Raw genomic sequence first — 27,283 nt, 5'->3', positions numbered from 1 at the left:
TCATTCCCCAAGTAGTTCATCGTACCTGCAGGAGAACTCAGAGGGATCAACTTTGATGTGTTTTTGCTTGTCATTCAGGCCTCTGACTAACTACCATGATGTGTCACGGAAACACACACACAAACCTAAGTTATTTATTCCCTGAAAACTACTAACTTTGTAAACCCTTGGAGTGTGTGTATGTTTACACCACTCATAAACTCAACCAATGTCCACCATCATAGCAGTTTTATACAAACACAAATGAACTGGCAGGGCAGCCTCTTCCAAAAACACACTCAATGGATGCTGTCTAGTTTCATATACCAATATCTTAAGTGTTGCTTCAAAACTGGCCTTTTAAAGAAAATAATGTCGCCTGAGATAAAAAATAATTTGCCACAATTGGGGTGACAGAGGGGTGTCCAGGGTTAGGCGGCTTTGCTTTACATTAGTTTAACTTCTTCCAGTGGGAAGTAATGAGTTCCTTCCAAAGCTATGCTTTTAAAGTAGCTTCCCCTACAATTTTGAATGTAAGAAACAATTAGAATAACACCGGTTTTATCCTTTAATGAAGTAACACCTTGTCAATTTGTCTTACTAAAAACATAAAATGCTCCACTAGCTGCTACAGTTACTAAAGTTACCTTCTCTAAGTTGCAGCAAAATGGCAATTGTGTTTGTTTTTTTCTTAAATCTAGCCTTTGCTTCCTGTAAGTAAACATTTATGGCTTAAGAGGAAACTGATTAAGAGCAGCAGGAGACAGAAAACAACTTATCCTCCACTCCAGCTGAAGCATGTGTGGACCTGCGTGGTGGGAGATTAACAGCTGCTGCTTATGGCTTTATATAACATGAAAATGTCCAGCACACACATGCACATCAACATATATGCTTACACAAATAAAACTGCACCGAACTGCAGGCACACATGCAGTATTTGACGGAGTGGAAGGGATTTTCCGTGAGGGTTTGAAGTAAAAACAATAGGTAACAATGTAGGTCCGGAGGTCCTTTTAACAAAAACTACACTTTTTTTTTAGTTCCTTCTTTTAAATGTGATGATTTGTTGCTTTTTCGGTAATGTACTGATGGTCGGATGAAGAAAGGCCTTTGAAAGGCCTCTTTTATTAAATTATAATGGGAATTTGTCAGTATTTTCTAACATTTTATAGACAGAGTGGTTAACACTTTAGCCTAGAAAATAACTGTCAGATCGATTGATAAAGAAAATGGACGTATAACATTGATATTGTTGGTTCTGATCTGTGAAACTGAACATTCATTAACTCTTGTCAGAAAACGTGCTGCAACTTTAACTTCTCTTGGTATCAAACAGCCTCCTCTTCTGGTGAACTCTGGGAAGTGCTGAAACACGGGGGTCGAGTTCAATGTTCAACTATAAATAACTAGAGAAATAATTTGCATACAGCATCAGATTTGGGATGGACACAGTAATGAATGCATGCTCTAAAACTTGTTTTTAAAAAAGTCCCTTTAAATGGAGGAGTTTCTACTCATGAGCGGTTTCCTCACAGTTCAATTATATATTTTTAGCATCCCCCCAGTTTTATTTAAATATTTCTTTAAAAGGGTAAAATTTAGTGAACAGTTCTGAAAATTTGCTCCTGATGAAACTTGCTCTGGTTGAAATTAAAGACAACTGAAGACTTCCTTTACAAAATGTGTATTTACTTTGTTCACTGTTGGTTAAATATTATAAAATCTTGTTAGCGGTCTTGGAGACATTATACAGTTTCATACGAAGACAATATTCAAAAATCAATGGTAGAGTTGTTTGCATCATCATCAGTTTAGCTCACAAAAGGAATGCATTTTATTTCCAGTTATACACAGTGTATAAATACATTTATAAAAAGGTTGAACCTCACGTGATACGAACCAAAATGTGATGTTAAAATATTTTTGTTAAACAGGAAAAAAAAACAGATGTGTTCCTGCCATTTACTCTGACCGAGTACCCCAGAAAGATTTGAAGAGGAAAAAAATGAAAATAAAAAACTTCAGTCTGTTCTGTTTCACTTCGTTCATAAAAATAACACTATTGTAATAATAACTACTAAGAAATCTAAATAAAATGTGCAGAACACAAATGTCTACAGATTATAAACACATTTTAACATATGAGAGGCATTTTGTAGCCTTCAAATTATCCATTATATTTCTTAATATGTATATAAAGCATTTTATAGAAAGGAATTTCGACTCGACCATCATCTCTTCTGTCATTCTGTACATAAAAACAGTTTGCCTTTACTCATTGATATCAACCAGTAAGGTAAATAAATAAAGAAGAGCGAATAAACTATGAGGTAAGTATCTGGAAACAAACAAGAGCAGATCACTGGGGGTTGCTCCTTATTTTGTGTATTGTGTATTTATGTGATTTATCAGATCCCAGTTTTCGTAGTTCTAAACTTGTTCCTCTGTTTTGAAACATATATGTCGCCTCATCACGTCAGAGTGAATCTCACCGCTGTACATTGTCTATTAAAGCCATTAAAATAAACCTTTTCTTTCACATGTAATGGTGAAAACTCCAATCCAAGGGTTTTGTTTTCAGGGTAATTTGACTTCATTGAACTGTAGAAATAGTCACACAATGTCCCCAGATAATACTAGTGTGATCAAACTCAATACAAAACAGGGTACAGTTAAATAAGGCATGGAATGACAACACAAAAAATGTACGAACCTCAGAAAAGTGCAGAACTTGTGCCCACTTCTCTTTTTTCAGTCTTCGTTTGTCTGTCATGTTCCCAAATAGTAACGTGTTGTTAGTATTTATAAATGCAAATCACCACTTCATAGCAGGCTGCTCAGTTGGTGACACTTATGTAAACCTGTTGCTTCACATGACCGGCGTCTGATTCCTTCATATTTCTGAGATGCAAAACGCTGAGTCGAGGTTGTGATTTTGATCCGCTTTCCAAACGCAGATCTTCACTCCTTTTCTCGCACTATCTCAAGCGTGTTTCACAGTCCCGGTTAGTTTTAACAGAGCGATGGCCTTAAGAACACCGCCTCAAACTTTCAAATGAGTCCGTTTCCAGATGGTCGACCACTCTACTCCACCTTCCAGATGGCGATCTTTCCGTCTTGTTTGCCAGCCCCGCTGAGGACGTACCGATCCTCCGCAGAGCAGAGAGCTGTCACCTTGTCGTTGTGGCCGTGAAGCTCCTTCAGGACCTGGTGGCGGTCTGTGTCCAGAATGTAAATCTTCCCTTTGGTAGAACTGCGGCCGACACCACCGACCCACACCTGGAGAGACAAAAGGACAGACAGTGGATTTATGGTTCATCAATGCCAGGATTTTAATCCATTTATAGGTATTTTTAAAGGTCCCAAGTTATGTGTGTTTTAACATCAAAGCAGCCAGACATGTTCTAGTGGAATCCCAAAATACAACTAAGATATGATAAATGAGCATAATATAGGACCTTTAAACCTTTTCTGTGTGTGTTCATCAGTACTGTATTAACCTGGTTTTTAACTTTGATCATGCAGTAACATCCGCTGCAGTCCTGTAGAGCCACGCGGTGATACGGTTTGGTAGTGTCCTTAATATGCCAAATACACACTTCTGCTGAGTCCACACAAACACTCCACAGCTCCTCCGTCTAACATACAAACACATGGAGGGAAAAAGGGTCACACTCAAATACAAAACAGAGACTGTGTGTGTGTGTGTGTGTGTTTATGCGTGTATGTGTGTGTGTGTGTGTGTGTGTGTGTGGTACCTCAGGTAACAGCAGTATTGAGCTGAATGTAGCTGTGACACCTTTTTGCTGCTCTGGTAGATTCAGACGATGTTTCAATGAACCGTTCCTCCACACCTCCATTATATTGTCCCTGGAGCCTGGAGAGAAAGACAGAGAGCGAGAGAAAGACGGAGAGCGCGAGATAGAGAGCGCGAGAGAGAGAGAGAGAGAGAGAGAGTTATTATGCTGTTTTCTTCATAAACTCTTGAGTTTTCTCTTTTAATGTTCAAGCAAAAGAGTGTAAAACTTACAGCACCACAGCGTTGCGTTGCAGCTGTAGATGGTGTGCAGGCGGTCGCAGGAGAGACGAAAGTGCCTCTTCACCTGAGTGGTGAGTGACACAAAAATCAGCTATGAATGAAAAAGTTCCGGTTTGACAGCAGAAGTTTTAGGTAATCTTGATCTTTTATGACAGCATGCTGTTTTGTTTAGTACTTGAAAAGAGAATTACACAACAAAGTGCTGGTTTGAAACTGACCTGAAGTGTCGAGACGTCCCACACCATGATGCTTCCCTCTGCGCTGCAGGAGTACGCCACCTTCTGGCTGAAGAATATTTGAACTGATTTACACATCTGTTGCAGTTAAATATAATTTCATTTAACGGCATTGAAGTTCAGTAAGAATGTTAAAAAAAGTTACAACACACTTCTACAAACAGCATTTAAAATCATAACAAATCATAAACACCATCAGCCAAAATAAGTAACAACGCATCAATAAAAGACAAGGTACTTCCACTGACTACAAAATATAATAAAATAGACATTCGTGAAAGACTACATAGCAAAGGACATTTCATTTTTTAACAGTTGAGGTGGCTCGTTTACTACTCGAGTAATCCACAAAATGTCTGTATGAGTGTTAGTAAGTAAGCTTTATTTATATAGCACTTTTTAACAGTTACAAAATGCTTCACAAAATGAATTAAAAAACAAAAATTACAATATAAAATAGAGCACAATGACAGACATACCAAACAAAAACAAACCAACTCATAAGACAGGGATGGAGAGTTATAAAAGGACTTGCTGCTAAAGACGGGTTTTAGAAGCCGTTAAAACAGTCAAAAGATTTCTGACAGTTGGGGTTAAAGGCATGATGATGTTTCGTTTTGCAGTTGGAAGCGGGAGATGGATAAAAGACCGGGGTTTGAGAATGGGAGTGGAGAAATGTAACAAGGAAATCAGAAATTTAACTGCAGGGCCTTTAATGTACCGTAATCAACAGGACTTTAATTATAGGATCTGAATATAACAGGAAGCCAGTGGAGGGACGCAAGAACAGGGTGACACCAATGGCTGGTCCTAGTTAATAACCTGGCAGCTGCATTTTGAACCAACTGTAAAGAGTTTAGAGCAGCCTGAGCAGTTACCTGTACTTGTCTGTGTCAAGTGCCAGTCCGGTGACCTCCGCCCTGTGTTCAGTCAGCTGTCTGTTACAGACCATAGCCACCATGCTGATGATGTAGATAACCGAATCCTCAGAGCCCATCCAGACCTGGTCCTTATCAACTCCCAGCATGCAGTTCTGCAAACAGAGAGAGAGGAAGATAGGGATTAGGAGTTACACAGCTAGAGACGTAGCAACCGGGTGTCTACAGATATGAGAGAATTACATGCAAACATTCAGGGACCATTTTTGGATCAATAATATATTATTTGATTATTTATTTTTAAATGGGCGACTGTTGAGAGGAGGCAACATAAGACACATGTAGCCTACATGCTTGCTTGAGTGATTATAGCTGCTTTCATCAGTGTCACTAGTTTCCTTAAGAGCAAGGTAAATGTTTAGCAATTAGTCAATTGACTGAGAATGAAACGGTAACTATTTGATAATGAATAAATCATTTCTTTAAGTTATTTTTCCAGCAATGAATGCCAAACATTCACTGGTTCTATCTTCCAAAACGTGAGGATTTGGTGATTTTCTTTCTCTTATTTGATAGTAAATTGATAACCTCTGGGTTTTGGACTGTTGGTCTTACAAACCTAAACATTTGAACACTTCACCTTGTGCTTTAGAGAATTATGACAAACATTTTTCTACAGATGCAGAGAGAACAACTCGGGAAAAGAGATTCATGTGAATTTGCTTGTCTTTTCTTAAGGTGCAGTTCGTACCTTCCCCTAGCCACCTTTCTTTTCACTTTTTTCTGACATTTTAGGGACCAAACAATTCACTGATTAATCAAGAAAATAACCTGCAGATGGAACGATGGTGAATACAATCGTTAGTTTCCGCTCTGATATAAAGAAAAGTTGATCAACAGCAGGTTTGGAAACATAAGTACATTAGAGTATGCACAATGACAGCATTTAAGTAGGCCTGGGTCGAAGAGAGCGATATGAGGGAAATATGGAGGAAATTAATTGTGCAGTACTTGAATTCTCCACTAGGTTGTAGCATCGTCTAATAATCTACACTTCTACTTCTAAACATACTGTCCTCTCTGCACCAGTGCGTCAAATATCATAGCCCCTTTTTTACGGATTCAAACATAACCAACATGAAAGTATGTTCAAAGAATGCATTTAGTTGCAGTTGTAGTGTTGTTGTTGTAAAAATAAAAAAGTAAAAATTTAAATAATAGAACCAAAAAGAATCATACAGAGTTGAAAATGTGTATTTTTTCTAATAGCTTGTCCCCAAAATGTCTTAATATTTCTAATCAGTTGCTATTTTAATCATCTGTCTTGCTTCAAGTAGCTACAGTAGAAGTAAGAACGTGGTCCAAATGTTTAATACTTGACTTAGTAGTGATCTGTGTGCAAATATTATGGTTGAGTCTAGAGAAAACACCCGCCCACACCCACACTGGCTAACATATTTCATGTGACTGTGACCTGCATGCTTGGAGCAGAGGTCAGTGATTAGCACAGAACCTTAAAACGTAACACTCATCCTTAACTTCATTTACCTTGAACATCCTCCACTTCACACAACTTTCACTTGTTATGAAAGTCTATGTCTGCACAGAAAATGTTTTGGTCTCGGGGGAATGAAAACTATTCAAAACACACTGTACACTCCCCAAAACATGTACGCGCAAGTGTGAAGATACGGATGAAGAAATGAACCTGAGGAAAACAGTTTTATCTGAATCTGATGTCAGTGGCATGCATGTGCTGCTGATTCTGTCCACTGATGTGAGGAAACCAACATCTCCTCAAGTGCTGTCACTTACTGACAAAACATTAAGTTGACAACAACATTAAGAAATAGAACAGCATTAGCTAGTATTTTTAATACAATATGCATGTTTTTCTACAGTTTGTCTTTCATTTAAACCAAAGTTCTAAAATGCATCTGTGCTCCACGCTGTCTTAACTCGAGTGGCTTGTACAAACACTTGAGAGGTTTGAAAGTGTGAGACGGTCCTCCCCAGGGGAGCTCCAAACAGTTTCAGAGGAGGTTCAGTGAATGGAAGTGAAAACATATTCTTATTATTACATTATCTATCAAAACAAGAATTAGGATAGCCTAAATGTGTGATTTTGTTAAGGAGAAAGTTCAGCGATAAAGTCGGGATATTTACTGTTTTTTCCCACTTTCCCAGAGTCAGAAACTAATAAACATATACTTTATTTAACCAGGTACAAGTCTCATTGAGATTAAATCTGTTTTCCAAGAGTGTCCTGACCAAGAGGGCAGCATTAACATTGTTAAAACCATAAACATAAAGAATATAAGGGAAGGCCCCCAGCCTCAGACTTTGAAATCCCCTAATCTAAATTAAATACAGTCTAGAATCTGGCAATCTGTTTTGGTTTTGTTATAACTCCTTGGCAGAAATCAAGATTAATTTGTGTGTGTGTGTGTGTGTGTGTGTGTGTGTGTGTGTTTACCAGTCTTGCATTCCCAACGTTGCAGGTGTGTGTGAGGGACCAGCTTGAGGCATCAAACACCATCACCTTCCCCATGCTCACAGACACCCATAACTGACCTGAAAAACACACACACACACGCACACACACACGCACACGCACACGCACACAAACTATTTATCAGTTATTTCTCAACACCTTATCGCAAACTCGTGACCTACAGCTGCCAGTGTTTACTCTTTCAAGGAGGTCAAGAAGGATATGTGAATATCAATATCAACCCACAGTTTGGAGTGAAACACAAACTATTTTTTCAGCGGCTTGACTCCACCCAGGCTTCACCTAACGGTCAGATTTCCTCCAACGTATTCAGCGATATTTAAAAAGCACCGCTGCTGGAAAGAAAAAGAAAGTAACTTCCTGTGTTTCATAGGAGGAGTGACAGCGAGGGACATGGAGGGAGAGGAGAGAGGGAAATAGAGAGGGAGTGGTGCTAGGTGGGGGGGGTTGAGTAGGAGTGAACTGGCCATGTTCCAGGAATTCAATTCAGTGACCTATATTCAAACCAGAGAGAGTCAGAGCGGCAGGGAGGGAGGATCTGAATAGCCAGATTTGTTCTTTTCTCCAACAGAAATGTGAGCACTGACTGCTATAGAAGAACTGAACAGTGTCTGTATATGAGGGCATCACTGAGTATGAGTGTACATCAGTGTGTTAGTGCTGGGGGTCAGGCTGCCACCAGCCGGGCATCTAAGTGGCCCCAGATGGCGGAGCCACTGAAGGCAATGGCTTTGTAGTTTTTTTTAAGCTGTTCCCTCTCAGTCTTCCTGCCACGTAATGCGCCAGCCTGTCTGCTCCTGCATAATAAAGTGAAGGGGCTGTATATGAAAGCTAAACAACAACAACAGATACCTCTTGTGTTTTAAGGTCAAATGTGAGGGCTGAGATTTCCTCATGGATGACAGATTAAAAAAACAATAACTACACAAAGTGTCTTAGTAAAGAACAGCTTTAATGCCCGCTTTATGAAAAGTTGTTCAACTCTCTGGAACTCTACTGGAAGGATAAATGTCATTATAAAATGTATAAAAATCATTATAAAATGTCCCATAATGTTCATAAGTGTTGAAATCAGGTGATCCTTTGAGTCTTAGGTCGAGGTTTCTGCATTCATTCTGTGTCTTCTCTTTCATTTAGGGTTTATTTTCATTTTTCACTTGTCTGTCAAAGTTAAACCTCTCATTCAAAAGCTATGAAAAAAAAAAACTACGTTTGCTCTATCTATTTATATACTCTCATACCTTTGAGTACATTTTGACAAAAGAACTGGGCTTTTTTCATTTTAAAGACCACTAAATACTAAAAATGCGCATACTCTAAATCAGCATGACTTAATAATCTATTTACTACTATATTTGTAGAGCATTTTATTTTGTAAAGCTTTGTTTTCCTGTGTTATTTTAACATTTGTCCGTGAGTATATTCTAGATGAGCTTCTTCTTCTTCTACTCTCTTGTGGAGTGGGGGTGCAGCAAAGCCAGGAATTACAGGTAAAAACAGGGCCTAGATTTTACTGTATATATTAGTTTGGCCCAGAGAGGGACAGGACCACGCCTGAGATTTGTTCACATAACTTCATAGCCCCCATTTCAAAGGCTGAATGTATATTTATGACAACCTCCTCCTTCAGGAGACGCTTCCCTCACTTTTCATTCCTAAATTTCTGGCTGACTTCCTTTTGTAATTTTTTACTGTAAAGATGAGGAAGTGTCTTTGAGTGTATGTGCAGCTTTATGATCATCCGTTTTTTTTATGTTCGAGTGAGTGACTGAGAGAGGTGATGTCAAAGCAAAGGTCAAGTGTGTATTTCCCAGTCAGTGTATGTCAGAAGCCGTGTGTCTGTTTCACAGTGGAAAGAGTTGAAAGGGAGAGAGAGAGAGAGAGAGAGAGAGAGAGAGAGAGAGAGAGAGAGAGAGACGACGCTTGTCACGCATAACGTGCAGTGCTCATCAGAAGACTGAAGGGATTGCTCAGTTACAGTTTGTACCTGGTGTGTACAGAAGTACATTGACAGCCTGAGGTGCGGCGAGCTCCAGCGACGGGTTAATTTTGTGCTTCAGCGTCTCTGCGGTTGTTTTGGGAACCATCATTGGCACTAGAGACACACAGACCACTGTTAAAGACAGCTAACTAACCTTTCACAGGTGGCAAATGCACAAACGCGCACTAAAAACAAACAGCAATAATGAGTCATTATGTACTAAGGAACATGTAAAGTTTCCAAATGATCTCAAACCAGTCTTACCAGAGTGCTTCTGGTATGCAAATTCTAACCAAAACCAAGTCATTAACCACAGCCTAGGTTCATTGCTGTTTTTGTTTTGTGTATTAAAGGAAATTCTAATGACTTCCATGTTGACAGAATGGGCGGTAAAAGTAAAGCCACCATGAAAAAAATTAACAACAATACAATCATCACTACCTTCCATCTTGATGCGATCAAAGTGAGCCAGCTTCGAAGCAGCATAGATGGCCTTACTGCTCTGAAGGCTGCCCACTACTGCGTCCATTAACAAGGCATTGGTCAGAGCCTGCTGCATGTACTGGGGGTCCTGGAGACAAAGAAGCCATTTTAAAGTTACATTTAAACTACAATTACATTTCTTGCTTTCAAAAAGCAAAAAGGTAGATAACGCTTCACAAAAAGGCATAGAAAATAATTTATTTAAGAGCTTATTTTAGAGTTGTGGCCTCTACAACCAAAAGTGTACTAGCATAAAATATATTTAAAAACAAAAGAAAAATGGACACTTAAACTTAAAATGCTTTTGTTAAATCAAGGCTAAAAAAATATTTTTTTACGACGCCAATAGAGGTACAATAAGAGCATACCACAGCATCACTACAATAGAAAGTATACGTCCTGATTATTTGGTTGAAATTCTTGGAGCAATAATGCACGAGTACAAGAAGTCTAAAAGTGAGAAAAGAAAGAGACCATGAAAGAAAAATGAGAGAAAAATGAGAGGAGTGAGGGACAGCGATGTTGCAGTTACATCTGGTTTCACAAAGGAAACCCGTCTTTGTTCAAGTGTGTGTATTTATGTTCATGTACACATCTGGGAATTTCAACCACACCTACTAAAGGTCAGTGAAGTTCACAATAACACACACACACACACACGCACACGCACACGCACACGCACACGCACACGCACACAGGTACAATGGGTATAATTCATTACAACACAGTCTCACTGTGCCCTGCACTGTTAACGCTGGTAACCTAGATAAAGGTACAGTATGAGTAATAAAAGGCACATGATAACGTTCCTTCTAATGTATTTATTCCTCTGTTTTCTGTTTCCAGTATACACTCATACTGGCACACGCACGTCCTCACACACACCCTACACCTACAGCTTTACCTTGTGTTGGTCAGCCATGTTGCGCCCGGCCCACATCTCTTTGACCATCAGGTTCCATAGCTCAGTCTCCGTTTTCAAATTGGCCTCGAATGTCTCCTTCCTGCCGTGAATACGCAGCTTCAGGCTGGGGATTCGCAGGAGCAGGATGGGAGCGGAGGACACTTTCACCTCCTGCAGGGAAAGAGAGGAAGCGGGCTCGAGGACAATATACCCAAATTGAGCGTGGTGTTCTGGCGGTTTATACTGTATCTGCATTGTTCAATCTTGTAGTCCTGATTGAAAGAAGTTTTTTAAGCTCTCCTCATAAATTTTCTTATGCTCACCTCGATCTCATTTGTAAGTACCATTTCCATCTAAAAGGTCTTTTTTCTCACCTCTAAATCTCGGTACTGTGCCACCTCCACGTATCCCGGCCGTCCGTCGGTCAGCAGGAAGAGCCGCCGCTGAGTCATGGCGATCTTCCCCACACCGCGGCTCGTCTTGACAGAGGAGGACAGCTTGAAGACACACTCGCTGGGCTCAATGTGCTCCAAGACGGACGCCGGCAAGGACACCTAAAAATGTTTGTCATTTTCTTTATTGTCTTTGATGTTAAAGGTTGTTAAAAATAACACATCTATGCATTACTACAGCGGTATCCTTTGTACCATTGCACCCACATGTGTATTTAACACCCTAAAGAGTTTTTATAAATCAAATTCATTTATTAAAACTATCATAAATACTCTCTAAAGACTTTTGGGGAAAAATCATATTAATTCAGTTTGCCAACATCAATTGGTATTAATAATGCATTTCATTGATTTTGTTATTGCTAACTCTTAAATCCAGTTTAAGTTACTCATATCTTAAATATTGAAATATTGTTTTTCACCAATCTTACTACATACCTTTCTTTGTAACATTTTACAGATTTATTTCAGGCAACACCAGATTTCACACACTGAACAAAATGTTTCTCTCACACAAACTTTAAATGTATAAAGAAACAACCCAATTGATGTTTGCATATGCTGTTTGTAAGCCTGTAAAAAGAGGTATAACGAGCTTATCATCAATTATGATCAGCTGACGAGCACAAAATGATTGATTTTCTATGTATGTCACACTACCACCATTACACTGTGAATGTGAATACAACTCAGAGTTCCCACACCTTCATAAACATCAAATTCAATGACATTTCAAGGAATTTCCAGGCCCAATTCCCTCATTCCCCAAATTCAAGGACCCAACCCAGTGTAGTTAAAGATGCGGATAAAGGTTAATTACTGTTACCACACTGGGAAAATGTATAATAAAAATAAACTGACGGGGGTGTGAAACAATGATGCAACTGCACAAGACACATGCAGACAGCAGAACATATTTACTTACTTGGTGTTAAGACATTTTTTTTCCCGATTTCTATTCTTGCACAAAATATATAAAGCCAAACACTTTCAATGACCCATGTCTATTTAGGTGTATTTTCAAAAACATTCAAGTATTTCAAGCACCCGTGGGAACCATGTTCACTGCAGCTGATGTGGGCAAAAACCATATTCAAGTTGGATGTTTTAACCTATAAACAGACCTCCTGTGCCTCCACCTCTGTCTCCTTCCAGATGGTGTAGAAGACTCGAAACAAATCTGGACCAACCTGCTTCTGATGACCTACCAACACATTAACACACACTCTTAAAATGAGAATAATATGCAGGCAGGGTGCAAAATTAACAGTTTTGTCCAATGGTCAAATGGCTAATGAATGTTCAAATGTTATCAGCCACTTAATAAATGACCATTGTTTTAAGGGATTGAAGCAAATCTTCTAGCCATGTGCATAATTTACCAGTAAATGATGCTAAGTTTGTGCCCAGTTTGCAGTTATCCTGCATGACTTCTGGCACTAAATTTACTGCATAAACTAAAACTACATTTTGATCTTCATTTACCTAGAAACGGTTGACAAAGCAACCTGCCTGATTGCAGAGCGAGCAGTTGAGGGTTCAAGATTCAAGAAGCTTTATTTATCCTGAGGGAAAATTATTGTGCAACAGTTTCAATACAAAGATGGGAAAGGATCAGAGTGACAATAAGCTAATATAAATCAAATCAAAATAAAGCTAACATAAAATAAATCAAACAATAACTAAATGTGACAGAGTGCAACGGACATTGTGGTTAAACGTACGTATATACAATATACAACAATACGCACCATGCAGTGTAGCAGCATAATGAAATAAGATAAGTAACGACTAAATAAGTGATAAGGAGCGATAAGTGATAACAGTGTTAAAAATGTAGCAGCATTTCTTACAGAACTAAGTTACAGTAAAGTACAGTAAAATGTAGCAGCATGTAGTTGTCGTCCGTACTGTACATCACAACAATGAAAAAAAAATTCCAAACTCAAATTTCAGTTTTATTATGACTTCAAATAACCACCGCAGGACAATGACTTCATATTGTCCAAAACCTATATCTCAGAATTCCACCACAATGTGTTCCTCAAGTCTAATCTGCAGTTTATGAGGACAGGTTTTTGAAGCTGATAACCAGGAGTCCAACAATCACAACAGTCTGTCTCTGTTTCTCCAGTACAGGCCAGAAGAGGAAAGGAAAACTTGACGTTTGCTCACTCTACCCAACAGCATGTAGGTTCCCTTTTTCCAATAACATAATGTGGAGGACAAGATAAGCTCTCACTTCAGCCTTTCTTCCTGAAGAAAGATTTCCAGCAAGCAATTTTGGCTTAAACCTCAGCTTTTTTTTACCTGTACCCCAACTCTCCCTCTCTACACTTCCTTCCTCCCTTAGATCTTACCTTAAATTAAAAACAAATATCCCTATTTACTCAGTCATAACTCTTATGACTCAAATATCTTGTCCTTCCTGTTCGAATGTCCAGTCTGAGATCACAGGAATGTTGGCAGGTCACTGCGGCTCTCACGCCGGCTGGCACTAATTGCTCCTGGCTGCTCATAATGTTTACAATGTATAAACTATGGTGTTCAAGTCTGCTCAGTGCTTCAGTGCATGCTACTTTTAAAATTTGCTATTAGCCGTCGGCTTAATGCTGAGAAATGATTACAGGAGCCTTGGTTATACCTACAGCACCAAACAGCCAAGCATGAAAAACTCTCCTTCTTCAAGAACGGGTGAGGTAATGATTAGCCTGAGGAATTAATGTTTGCTTGGAAAAAAGGAGGGGTGTAGTGGACTATTTGTGTGTGTGTGTGTGTGTGTGTGTGTGTGTGTGTGTGTGTGTGTGTGTGTGTGTGTGTGTGTGTGTGTGTGTGTGTGTGTGTGTGTGAGTGTGTGTGTGTGTGTGTGTGTGTGTGTTGAGGCATCATCTTGGACGTGGTAAGAAAAGTTTTTCAGAACAGCCAGTTTGATCTGTGTAAACTCATACATGTATGTATATGCACTATACTACATTACTTACCTACAGTTAGAGCATCAAAGAGTCTATGTATGGTCCCTTGGTCTTTTACAATGCCGGACTCCTGGATACATTTCACAAACTCCTCCAGCTGCATGTATTTCTTCGGCAGCTGGAAACGCTTCACGGAATCTTCCTCATGCCCGTTGCCGTTGCGCGCACGTTCCCGCTCCTGGTCCCTCTTGACCCGACTGATGAGCCGCTTCAGTTCTGGCCGTTTGTCCGCCTATGCAGAAATTCAGTCACTCATTGTTACAGTTATGATCAATATGGTTATTATCACCAGTATCATCACAGATGTTCTGAGTTGAGTTATTGATGACCATTAGAGATTCATTGTCTTGAGTTAAGTGTTTCTTTGCCTGATAACATTTGCATGACGTACACAATATGATTGCTTAAAGGTCCTATATTGCAAAAAGTTAGATTTCCATGTCATTCCCCGGCTGCAATGTCAATACAGAGACGCCAAGAGCAGTGATGCAGAAGGCTCAGAAACGCTGACCAATGAGAGCAGACTGGGCTTTTTCGGGAGGGGGATTAAAAGAGACAGGCGCTAATACAGAGCGTTTCAGAAAGAGGGTGAATACAGATATATTTCGACAGTATGAGAAAAATAATGTGCTTTGTGAACATTAAATCATGTAAACATGTCTCCGTAAACCAAGAATACAAGTATGAACCTGGAAATTAGCATAATATAGGACCTTTAAACTCAGTGTGACTAATATATATAAATCAGGGATGTGATTGAATGAAGTGAATCCAGATAACAGCATTTAAAACTAGTACAACACAGCGTCCTCCTCATTCATGACGGACTGACCTGTAACCGTTCAGATTCTGGCAGGGAGTCAACCAGTGACTTAACCATCTGAGAGGGGAAGATATCAGAGTCAGTTTTATAAAGACTCTGGAAGTCCTCCAGTGCATCCAGACGCCTGTTGGACACAGTGTTTACCAAACCACGCAGGTAGTGGTACCTGGAAAGACAGACGGATGGATGGGGTTAGATGTCTGATGAGGGTTATTGTAGTTGTTTAGAAGTCAGTTGGTTTACTTGAAATGTAGATCATTTGTGTGAAACTTAAAAGGGGAACTACGCAAGTTTTACATTTTTTTTAAAGATAATTTTTTGGCAGTTTTTCAAGCCTTTTAATAGATAGGACAGACAGGAAATGGGGTGAGAGAGAGGGGGGGAGACATGCGGCAAAGGGCCGCAGGTCAGAGTCGCACCCGCGACCACTGCCTCAAGGACCTTCAGCCTCTTTACATTGGGGCGACTGCTCTAACCACTCAGCCACTGGCTGTACCGAACCATGCCAATTTCTAAAAATTCATATATGGTATTCTTATGGTCTAAAACAGCGCAAAATATAAGTAAATATGAACAAGCTTCTCCCAAATCCAAAAAATAGAGCATAAAACTAATATGTGTGATGTCATCAGGTGTAAAGTGTGGAGCTGCTCCATAGACAATGAATTTGGAAAGATGTTATAAATGACACTGAGAGCACTCAGGGGAATGCTCCGAGTATATGGGAACATTTTCTGTTTCAGAACTGAGAACACTTCAACAGAATAAAGCTAATTTGGGTAAAAATATAATAATAATAAATTAATCTGTGGGTCCAGCAGCTCAATACTTTATACTTGATGACATCACAAGTTTGAAATTATTTGCGTTTGGTGTGAAACTTCTAAGGTTTCTGGCTTTGAGAGAGCAGATTTCCTTCCTTTCCTACGCCACCGGAATAATCATATTTCATTTATATACAATTCAAAGTTTTTGTTCCGGTTCAGTGATTTACTTGAACAATTTATTAAAATGTTCTTACCAGAAGCAATTTCTAAATTATTCATACAAAATGATACACATCGCTCACAGTGAATGTTTTACAAAATGTCAATGGTATATAACCTGTTGTTCTAGTTTACTACTGCGCTTCCCTAAAAAAACAACAGCTCAGCAGGAAATCTGACAGGAAGGCGGTCATCTGAGAAAAACACATCTGTACTATTTGCTTCTGTGTTGTCTGAAATTTGCATTAACAGATTCACAGTTTACACAGAAGCTAAAACAAACAAGAGCACACTGCAATAAGCAAATCCTGCAAGATTATTTAACAGCATTTTTAACATTTCTAATGAAGATTCTGTTTGGTTTTGAAGTCACCGCACACTGTTTATTTTTAAGAGAGTAAATCTTATTCAAATTATTCGGAGCTACACACAAATACTAACACAATACAAATACCACCAGAAACACTTACATACACTATCAGCATTTCAAGATGATCACCATTAAATAATACAATTTAAAATGTCCAAATTTTAATTCATTTCTCAGTTTTATCTCATAACAGTACCTGGCCAGCAGAGCAGACTCTTCAGGTGGTGTAGCACTAATAGCCTTCCCCAAGGAAGAAACCATGTCAGAATAGTAGTTCTGGACGTAATGATAGGCCAGTGGAGGGGGGAACTCCGGGAGGCGGAAAACCTTCACCGCTTTCTGAGCAAGCTTCAACCCTGGAAGGTAACAGAGGAAATTAGAAATAGTTTGACTTCCACTCTCCATTAATCCACTTCCCCCATCAGTACTGACCAACATCAGGCGTCATCTTCCTGAGGGAGGCTGGTCTGTTGGAGCTGATGGCAGTCACAGTGTCAATGGCAGGATGCTCCAGGTTAGGCAGGCTGGCTCCCAGCCTCTTGCTCAGTCTGTCATTAGGGTTGGTGTAGCTGCTGTAGCCAGTCCTGGACAGATCAGACATGAGAGGCCGGCGAGGAGACTCCGTCATCGCGCGATTCCTGTAGAAAGACGAGGGGGAGACGGATGTTAGTTTTAAGCAGGTTTAATATTCATATCATTACATAAGGCAATCTAATTTTCATTTATGGTGGACGTTCTTTGCTAGGAACCCAGAAGATCAATTCATTAACAGTGTTTACTCATTTATCCGCTCTTAAAGTCTGACGTAACCTCCTTTATAAGGACTATTTGCAGGTCCAAACGCTCCTTCTTACTCAGACCTGTTCAAACAACAGAAAACACAGCACTGCGGCACTTTAGAAATACAAGGCATGGACCTGCTTGGACCCGAAAGAGTACTTTGAAAGGGTCTTATGTTTAACTTAAAGACCAGTAAGACAAATCCCCCATTCCAGTTATGCACTACATGAATGTCTTTATCACCTGAAAGGTTCATGAAAAGCACATCAATGTTTCCTGAGCGTTTTCAGTGATTTGTTTTTTCTGCTTTAGGGCTGCAAGTAGTCCAACAGTTTACAATTTCTGTTGAGTGTCTGAATGGTTCAGCTCTACTGGGTTTAGCACGTACAACAACTTTGGGGCAGCCCTGGACTCACTGTCGGGCTCAGGACCAGCTTACGATAGAAAATAACTACTTTACAGGATTGTGTGCCTCATGTGAGGTGTGTAATCTCAATATGTATTAACAGACATTTCATTAACCGTGGAACAAACTATTATTTTTATATTTAGCTTGCACTTCATATCTCCACAGTGTTGCCTGTTATCTACGTCCCTCAATTATGACATCATACCAGCATCATACCTGTGTGCATGGTTACGTGTGTTCTGCTCCATGCAGCTGAAGGTGTCCCGTTTCCTGTTCAGCCTGTCTCGCAGGAATGAGTGGAAGATATGAGTTTCCAATACCTGGGGACAACAACAAAGAGAAATATGCATCACAGATTGGTAGAATTTGTGTGTGTGTGCTAGTGTTTATGTCTGTGTGTGTACATTTGTGAGTGTACCTTCTTGTAAAAGGAGTGGTCTGCTGGCTCCCTGGTTCTCAGGAACTCCTCACTGTTAAAAACTCTGTGCTCATGGTTTAGAAAGTCCTGAACATCTCTAATGAAGTTGTGAAAAACGAAAGAGGGTCAGAGGAACAGTCAGACAAAACATACAGAAACAGAGAACTAGTTTAAATCGGATTATCTATAATATGACTTAATGCGTAAGCGTATACCTACTGACCACTTTCTTTGCAAACTATTTGTAATAAAGCACATCTGCATGCAGGACATGCACAGAGTGTTACCTGAAGATGTTGACCAATAGTTCCAGTGCTATGTTCTGTATCTGTGTGTTGAGGCGTGTCTGCCAGTCTCTGCGTTGGCATCGCAGGGCGTTGGCATCAGTGCCCGCTCCAAGGTGACACAGTTCCAAGTCAAAATGAAGCTGGAGACACTCCGCCCTACACACACAGACAGACACCGAGTATGTAAGCATCATCTTGTCCAGAGTGACCTTACAGGACTTTTATTCAGATCAGTCATCTAAAGTCTGTTCCCTTTGTAATTTAATTTAGCAGGTATTTAGGCAGTAGATTTAATTTTAGTTCCAAATCTATTTCAGCTTTGATGCAAGCTGACGCTCTACTGTCGGTTCCAGTGCCAAAATGATTTTAAGGAAAAATAAATTCTTTAACATAGAATGGCTGTACAACGGTAATTATGGTGTTAACTTCACAGCGGTTTACTTTTACATTGTGTGTGTGTGTGTGTTTGTGTGTGTGTGCGTGCTACCTTGACATAAAGCTCTCAGCTGCAGCCAGAGGAATGGCTGGTAGGTCAATGGTTTCAGACCATGACGACTGAATAATGCCATCATCAACATTCACCAGAATGAGTTCCTCTGTCTCCTGTAGACACACACACACACACACACACACACACACACACACACACACACACACACACACACACACACACACACACACACACACACACACACACACACACACACACACACACACACACACACACACACACACACACACACACACACACACACACACACACACACACACACACACACACACACACACACACACACACACACACACACACACACACACACACACACACACACACACACACACACACACTTACTTGTAGGTACAATGGGTATAATTCATTACCACACAGTCTGACTGTGCCCTGCACTGTTAGACTAACAGGCAGCTACTGTTAAAGATGTGAACTAAGCTTCTGTTAGACACCGAATAAAGATGAATGCAGTGGAGAATTAGTTATTGTTATATACTGTATATGAGCTCAAACAGGACAATAACAAAATGATTGCCCATTTATATTACACACCGACATAACGATAAAGCCACAATCCTGGCTGGGGGTGATTTTGAAATGGTTTATTTATTTAAATGTTAAGCATTATTTATTTATTTAAATGTTGAGCAATTCTTTTTTGTTTTCTTTGTTAAAATGGTCAGATATTGACTGATACTGAATATGATGTTTATTTAGCTATTTATTTTATTTATTCTTTATTTTATTAGTGTTAATTTCAAAAACTGGTTGAGGATGTAATACATTGTAAAAATGTATAATAATGTCTAATAATGTTAAATATGCTTTAATAACGTTATTTGTTTAAGAAGTCATCCTTCTGAGTACCTTTGTATAGTCATACTGGAGCACAATACACATTTAAAGAGGTCAAAAATTCACTTGACCTCAAAAAGCACATCAGTCAGGCTTCAGAATCGATATGTATTTATCTATTATCTATTAATTCCACTAGTTCTGAGCATTGCACGTAAATAAAATAAATAATTTTAGTTCAAGGAAGAACCCGAGATTCAATCATAATATGTCCTCCCTACTCTAGGCGGAAATAACAGTTTACATATTAACTTGAAATCAACTTAAGACAAAACACACCCATCATCTTGGACAAGAAAGGTCAGATTTGCCAACATAACTTGACCCAAAGCAAGAAAGCCAAGACTTTAATCACTGAAGCTGATAAGATGTCTGTAGACAGTGAAAGGTTATACTCACTGCTGCGACCTCTTCGAAATGACTGATGTGACAGCCCATCAGGAAGGCTGTGGGAGCCATGAGGAAGTCCAGCATTCCTCGAGCCAAGACGGGAACGTAGGGCTGCTGCCAGGACAGAGGCTGAAAGGAGGAACAGAAAGCAGATGAAGAGATGGATGCTGTAGGCAGTTTTAGAATAAAGACACAATGATCCTCCTCCACTGACCTGCAGGTACAGCAGCAAACACTCTGCGACCAGAGTGAGTTTGGCCCAGTCAGAAGAGAAGAATACCAGCCTCTGCTCTTGAAGGAGACAGGACAGCACCTAGAGAGAAGAGGGCCTCATAGGGTTAACTGAATATAAGATTGTTTTCTCATTTTTAACATTTAGGATGTACTTAATGTCACGCATTTCATTACTTCCAACTAAAAGCAGCGCAACCACAGCTCGTCTTTCTCCAACAATGACCCATTAACACATTAAAAGTACCTTTGTATGGCTAAATAAATTGTATTCTTGTGTTTATATGCCATGCAAGGGGGGTCTCTGTGTTCTGCGTTACCTGGAGCAGTGTTGTGTGCGTGAAACAGAGGAAAGGAAGATGCAAGTCGATGTCGATAACAGGGCTATCCTGATCTTCCCTGGATGGAAGAACCACGTTGAGTGGACGGAGGTTGAAGGACTGACACACAGAAACACACACAGGATTTATATATACAGATAAAGTGAAGGTGATAGTGTTTGTGAGAGCTATAACAACTGAGACAGCTAAAGAGAGAGAGAAATAGATAACGTGGTTTCTGACCACATGGAGCCGTCCAGGCGGTGGTAAAGGGACCAGGGACAGCTTGGCAGAAAATTCCTTTATGGTCTCCTCAAAGTCAGCTTGTCTTGCAGGACGCAACTGGACTAGGAGACTGAGAAGTTAGAGGTGGGGGTTAGGACACAGAGACCAGTTTAACGTCACCAAATCACTTAATCAACGTAAGGTTATCCATCAGCTCTAAAGAAAGGATTACCATGATAAGCAGTCTCTCAGAGCATTGTAGTAGGGGAACTTAGAGATGACACACAGAGCAAAGGGTGTAAAGAGGCGGGACTTTGATGAATTCCACCTGTGGCCATTCTGGACAGCACCTTCCTGGCAGGACTGACAGAGTAGATAGCGAATTAGAAACAATCTGTACGTCTGTAATCATTGGACTCAATGTGTTTTTCTGTTTATGTGAGAGAAGGTTTGTGTTTGTACCTGTACAGCTCTGTAGTACTGAACGACAACTCCATGGGTTCGGTTCCCAAAGAGGTCGGTAAAAACCAGGAAGTGATATTTGTCTTCTTTCTGCTCATTGGCTAACTGAAGACCACCTACCCAATGGAAAGCAAGAAGACTCAAGATATGCCCCAAAGCAGAGCTGAGCTGTATGTTGCATTCATTTCATAAAGGAGTTAGATTCACATTCGTTGCAAAGACAACTCAGAAACAAAATATTTTTGTCATTATAATAAAAGACATACGGTCAAGGGTAAAAAAGGAAGTGCAAGACTGTATAAAAGCAGGTGGTTTTGATGAACCTACATTGTTACATGTACTTATTATTTTTAGAACCTTGGTTGTCGGGTGGGGAGCTTGTTTACTGAAGCGGTTTGTTTTTTTGTGGTGTGTCTTCCTGTGTCTTTTTATTGCATTGATCATGAGAAGCGCTCCTACTTTCACTGTATTCTGTACAATGAAAATAAAGGCTTTCTGTTCATCCTTTTCTACCGTGGACTTCTAGCAGGATAGGGATCCATGACGGTAGATAGATATTTAGCCAGCATAGCAAGATTACAATTTAAGATTATGATCTGGGCCTTTAGTTGTTCTGGTGCCAGCCTGGCGAGACAGCGTTCCATGATGGTATCCATAGCGCGGCAAGATCAATCACATCATGACACTGTCCAGCAGTTAGATCAGTAGAAATCAAGGTGGATATGTTATCCTATGCGCTAAAGAAGTAAGCAAAGCATACCAGGCAAACTTAGCAAAAAATATGTCGGTCTTACAAAGGTAACAAAAAGATTTTTCATCACTGTGTTCTTCAATTCAAAATATGGTAATGTTTAGTTTGCCAGAGAGGAAACACACTGTACCGGGGAAACAGAGCTGCGGTAAGGCGATGAGGTCCAGATCCTTTGGAACACTGATGTCCTCTGTTGCTGAGGACGCTTCAGTGCGATTGGTTGTTTCTCCATTATGAGACACTTCTGCAGCACGATCTCGTCTCTTCTGCAAACAAACAGTAAAAGACAACAAATGTGGGTTTTATTTCGGAGTGTGATCAACAAAGATGCCTGCTGAATGTGATCGGAAATGCCAAATCCTTTATCCAAGACACAAGAAAAAAACTGTCTTAAATTGACCACTACTGCCTGAATATGTCTTTAGAGATTCACGTTTGAATTTAGTTTTTTACCTTTTTGATGAAGCTCCTCCTTCTCTGGACACGACTGAAAGCTGGACCAATCGACTGGCTGGAGTTGGTCTCCTTGGAAACAAATGGCGGGGCGTGGACCTGCAGTACCTCAGCTTCCAGCAGGGAGGGTTCATTTAACTTACTCTGCTGATGAAGCTGTGAAACAGTTTGGAAATATTTAGGGTTATAGGTTTGGCAACCAAGAAGTCACTGTATACATTAAGACCCAGCGGAAAATCTATTCTAATGCTGTAATACATTACTTTTTAAGAAGCAACATTGCCATTAGCTATATTTAGCTCAAGTATGTGTATAATCTGTCATGTAAAGCTGTCATTAACATGCTCTTGCTGTTCATGGTGTGGATTAACTGCTCAAATAGCACCATTTATCAGCCAAATGCTGGTAAAATATACAAGTGGCTAGTAGATTTGCTTCACTTACCATCAAAAAACAATGGTAATTTTTGGTTTTCCATTAGAAAAAGTTGTGGTACTTGACCCAAGAAGCATGAAAGGTGTCGATGTCTTCGACATGTTTTTTTTAAATTTTGCATACTCTTTTATCGTACAGTGGTTTTCTTCTGTCTTTGTGTCTGTGTATATTTATACCTGGTATATGTCTCGAAGCTTATCACTGGGCGCTCCAACCACTACACAAGCCTCCAGCAGTCCAGACGGGAGCTCTGCCATCACACACACTGCCAGAAAAACACACAAAGTGCATTCACATGACATCATCATCATCATATAACCGTTAGCAGTTTTTCTATAACATTTGGACTACTGTAAGCAATATCTCTGGTTATATTAGGTGATGGCAGGAAAAGCTGCAAATCTAAAAAGTAAGTTTAAGGTTCCTTGTTATTTCAGGTATTTTATTCCCTCAATCATCCAAAAATAGATATAATTCCAGGGTACCGCTGGTAAAAATCTGATGGTTCAAAAACTTTGACCATGACTCACAAAACATTCCCTGACCAGATGCTGCCGAACTCATTTGAGTTCAAGTTTTCCATGTGACAAAACATGCAACTTCCTCCATAGGCATGCTAACAAACTCACCCCTACATATATGACTGACTGACACACACACACACACACACACACACACACACACACACACACACACACACACACACACACACACACACACACACACACACACACACACACACACACACACACACACACACACACACACACACACACACACACACACACACACACACACACACACACACACACACACACACACACACACACACACACACACACACACACACACACACACACACACACACACACCTGTTACGGAAAGTAAACTACTACTACTACTACATTTTAAGCCAGATGTTATATAAGTTGTATTTGTTATATAATCATAAAAAAGTACTGTAATTGTTAATGTTTAGGTTATGTCTCTTTTGTTTCAGGAGGTCAAGTTAGCATTCATACCACGTTGTGTTACAGAAGCTGGACGATTCAACCCTTTATCCATTACCTTTGGATATATTATGCAATTATTTTCAAAAAAGCATCTATTCTGATTCCAGCGCTCAGTTGCCAACTAGTTGTCATGCACTCTTAATCTTGGTGCTGTTCACGAGTTCTGCATCCCATGCTACTTACAGAGTGACCTACCTTAGAGGTTTTTCTGGGTGTATGCAGCCTAAAAAAGGAATACTTGCAAACACTACTCAGTTACGTATTTGTGTTTATTTTCCTGTTAAACGCGACATGTGGAGATATGCTTTTTTTTTCATTGGTTAAACTACTCTCAACATATACTGAAGCTCAGGTGTTATCGACACAGAGCAATGCTTAGGTCCTCATCAATCAACTTATCTACCTAATCCATCCATCTGGGTCAGGCCGATCCAAGAATAAACATCTGACTTGTATTAGTTGCAACTGCAGGCAGAACCCAAGGAACTGCACTGTTAAATCGTCTGCTTTCTCTCAGCCTTTATCTTTCGACTCTCCTCTCCTCTCTCTTTCCCCCTCCCATCTAACCCCCCTGCTTTATCTCTTTAATCTACTGTTTCATCCCATATTTATTATCTATTTTTTCCCTTTTTCTGTTTTGCCATTTTCTCTTCTTTCTTCACCTTCGACATGCTTGCCTGCTTTCTTTCCTTCTCTCAGTCTTCAGGCCATTCCGGCCTCTAACTAACTAGCCTGCTGTGTCACGGAAACACACACACACACACACACTCACTCACTCATTCACTCACACATTCACGTCATTTACTCCCTGAAAAACTCCCTGAAGCAGTTTTACAATCATCTCACAAAAATGAACTGGCAGGAGGACAGTCTCTTGCACAGTCACACACTTAATTAAATGCAGATGCTGGCAGAAGAAAAACAAGAATCTTAAGTAGTATTGTGTGCCTTTCAGAATAAAAGCTTGTACTTTGTTTCTCCATTGTAGTGAAGCAAGTAACAACTATTTTCATTGTTGATTAATCTGTCGATTCGTTGTTTGGTCTTTAAAATGTCATAAAATAGTGAAACATGTGGGTCAATGACATCCTCAAATGTCTTGAAACTAGAACATATTCACGTTTAAGAAGCTGGAGTCAGAGAATATAGACTAGTTTTGCTAAAAAAAATGCAACATGATTAATCGATTATCAAAGTAGTTGGCAATTATTCAAAAGTTGACAACAAATCGATTAATTGTTGCAGTTCTGTCTCATTCCACATCGTTTTTAAGAGTCCACTACAAAAACAGCACTGAGTGGAATAATCATCAATAATCAATATGTTTAACAATAATATAGCTGAGTGGTAGTGTATCTATGAGGCGGTAGCCTCCGTGCAGGTATTTTATAGAACTGAAAAGACACATTGAAGGTGGCTTCTTCTAAAATGGAAGTGGTTTAGAGAAGTGACTTACAGGAATTAAAGTAATTTTTGCATTTGTGTCCTGGGACCGTTCTGCCAGTGAACGTGCAACAATCTTTTCTAAATTTAGAAATCTGATAAAGTATTGACTGGAAACACAGCACAGTCCCATGAACTGCAAATGGGTTAATGATTCTGTTGAGCTATTGTTTTACTTTGGGAAATATGCAGCTACCCTATATATCTTGCACATCTCACTGATTGTATTTATTTATTTTTTATTAGACAAAAGAAACATAACATCAAGACAGAAACATAGCATAAGTCACATTAAACAACACACACTTAACACTGGATCTCAACAAACATAAACACAACAACGAAAATCCTCAATGTCGTCACAGATATCATCATCACAAATAACATCAAGAGGCTTTACAACCCAAAATAAATAATCACAAGTTATTATTGCTAGACGTGTGGTTGTTTTTTACTTCATAGTGTCCTGTTGTGTGCATGTCTGCTCTGGTGGGCTACCGCCTGTATAACACATCTTTATGTGCCGATGCATGCCTCGCTGTATCGGCTATTACTATTTACCTTTATGTGTACTTGTCTAACGCTGACTGTTGTTTGTCCTGCATGCTGCATGTATGTTTTAAGCCTTGAACTACTGGATATTGTATTTTTACAGGATATGTGGTTATGATTAATGTTTTATCAGAAAGTGTTGTTCTTATCTTGGTTAATGTGTTGTTTTTTTAAAACCTTCTTGTTGTTTTCTTTTTAGGGAGCCTTTTGTTACATCTGTTATAGGGAAGGTTTTCGTTGCCACCGTACTCTACGGGGGAATTGTTGGGTCTATGTAAATCATAAATATGTCATAGAGTAATGGTCTATACCTACTCTGTAAAGTGTCCTGAGATATCTTTGTTATGTTTTGGCACTATAAATAAAGTTGAATTGAATTGAATTGAATCTGGCCAGGGGCTGCAAATGTAAACTCGCCTTCTGGCTAAATCTGGTATATTTACAGAAATGTTTAATATGCACTGTCCCTCTCAAACAAAAACAAATAAATAAATACTGTTTTACTTACTATTCAATGTGTTTATTGATTTGTTTGTTTTTATTATTGAATTTGCTATTCTTATTTATTTTCTCTTATTATCCCAGTGAAATCCCAAACAGAGCAGTGGTGCATGTTTACAAGTGTTTACTGAGCCCTTCTGACTGAGACACAGGAAGAGGGTGAACAATTAAAGCGGGTGACACTCGCTCTTTAATTGGCACCAGTCAACATTTACAAGGTTTTTTGGTCTGGTTTCTAAGCAAACCGGAGCCAATCATTAATGAACTGGACCAGTGAACGGGATAAAGAAATATGGAGTAGGTAATGAATTGTAGACTATTTCATGAAAACACTCTTTAAACCCTTTTTACTGCTTTTTCTTCCCTCACTCTGTGCCACAAACACGCCGTTTATATCCACGCTGACACAACCTGAAACCTTAAGTGTGCTAACGTTAGGTGAGACCTGAAACGCACCAGTCGAGCAGGATTCTTGCCATAGCAACGTTAAAATGAAAGACTTACCTGAATTTACTCGATCATTTTCCACTGACACGGTTAATTCACATTGAGGAGAAGTTAACTAGCACCAGCTCGCTGTCATGAATCAGTTAACAGGTCCAAACGCTACAGTACGGACTTCAATA

General features: G+C 39.6%; 1 protein-coding gene across 2 annotated transcripts; it reads right to left on the bottom strand.

Annotated features, from left to right (window-relative positions):
- Nucleotides 1-1,843: 1,843 nt before the first annotated feature.
- On the bottom strand, nt 1,844-27,283 carry dennd3a (DENN/MADD domain containing 3a). Of its 2 annotated transcripts, none has more exons than XM_083926189.1 (30): nt 27,162-27,283; nt 23,325-23,413; nt 22,714-22,869; nt 22,391-22,526; nt 21,510-21,625; nt 21,280-21,410; nt 21,066-21,177; nt 20,823-20,942; nt 20,486-20,584; nt 20,281-20,400; nt 19,003-19,118; nt 18,516-18,671; nt 18,229-18,325; nt 18,027-18,130; nt 17,054-17,259; nt 16,818-16,977; nt 15,275-15,431; nt 14,452-14,674; nt 12,595-12,674; nt 11,393-11,572; nt 11,019-11,189; nt 10,073-10,202; nt 9,638-9,745; nt 7,612-7,709; nt 5,136-5,290; nt 4,240-4,306; nt 4,013-4,085; nt 3,741-3,859; nt 3,483-3,620; nt 1,844-3,261 (listed from the first exon to the last, which is right to left on the bottom strand). In XM_083926189.1, the coding sequence occupies exons 2-30, from the start codon at nt 23,403-23,405 to the stop codon at nt 3,067-3,069; spliced, it is 3,804 nt and encodes a 1,267-aa protein (XP_083782315.1). In that variant the 5' UTR covers nt 23,406-23,413; nt 27,162-27,283; the 3' UTR covers nt 1,844-3,066. The 2 variants fall into 2 exon arrangements, 1 of the variants encoding a protein (XP_083782315.1); XR_014593464.1 differs by having other exon boundaries at nt 3,149-3,261; nt 3,782-3,859.

The sequence above is a fragment of the Echiichthys vipera genome (assembly GCF_963691815.1).
Source record: "Echiichthys vipera genome assembly, chromosome: 13".
Classification (NCBI taxonomy): Eukaryota; Metazoa; Chordata; class Actinopteri; order Perciformes; family Trachinidae; genus Echiichthys; species Echiichthys vipera.
The sequence above is the reverse complement of the archived record's forward strand: the minus strand, read 5'-3'. Positions and strand labels throughout refer to the sequence as shown.

Excerpts from the sequence above, each read along its gene's own strand:
- dennd3a (XM_083926189.1), bottom strand. The coding sequence starts at position 23,405 with ATGGCAGAGCTCCCGTCTGGACTGCTGGAGGCTTGTGTAGTGGTTGGA. Across the intron at positions 5,291-7,611 it reads ACGTTGGGAATGCAAGACTG|AACTGCATGCTGGGAGTTGA; the intron begins GTAAACACACAC and ends CTCTGTTTGCAG. Across the intron at positions 3,621-3,740 it reads CAATACTGCTGTTACCTGAG|ACGGAGGAGCTGTGGAGTGT; the intron begins GTACCACACACA and ends TTTGTATGTTAG.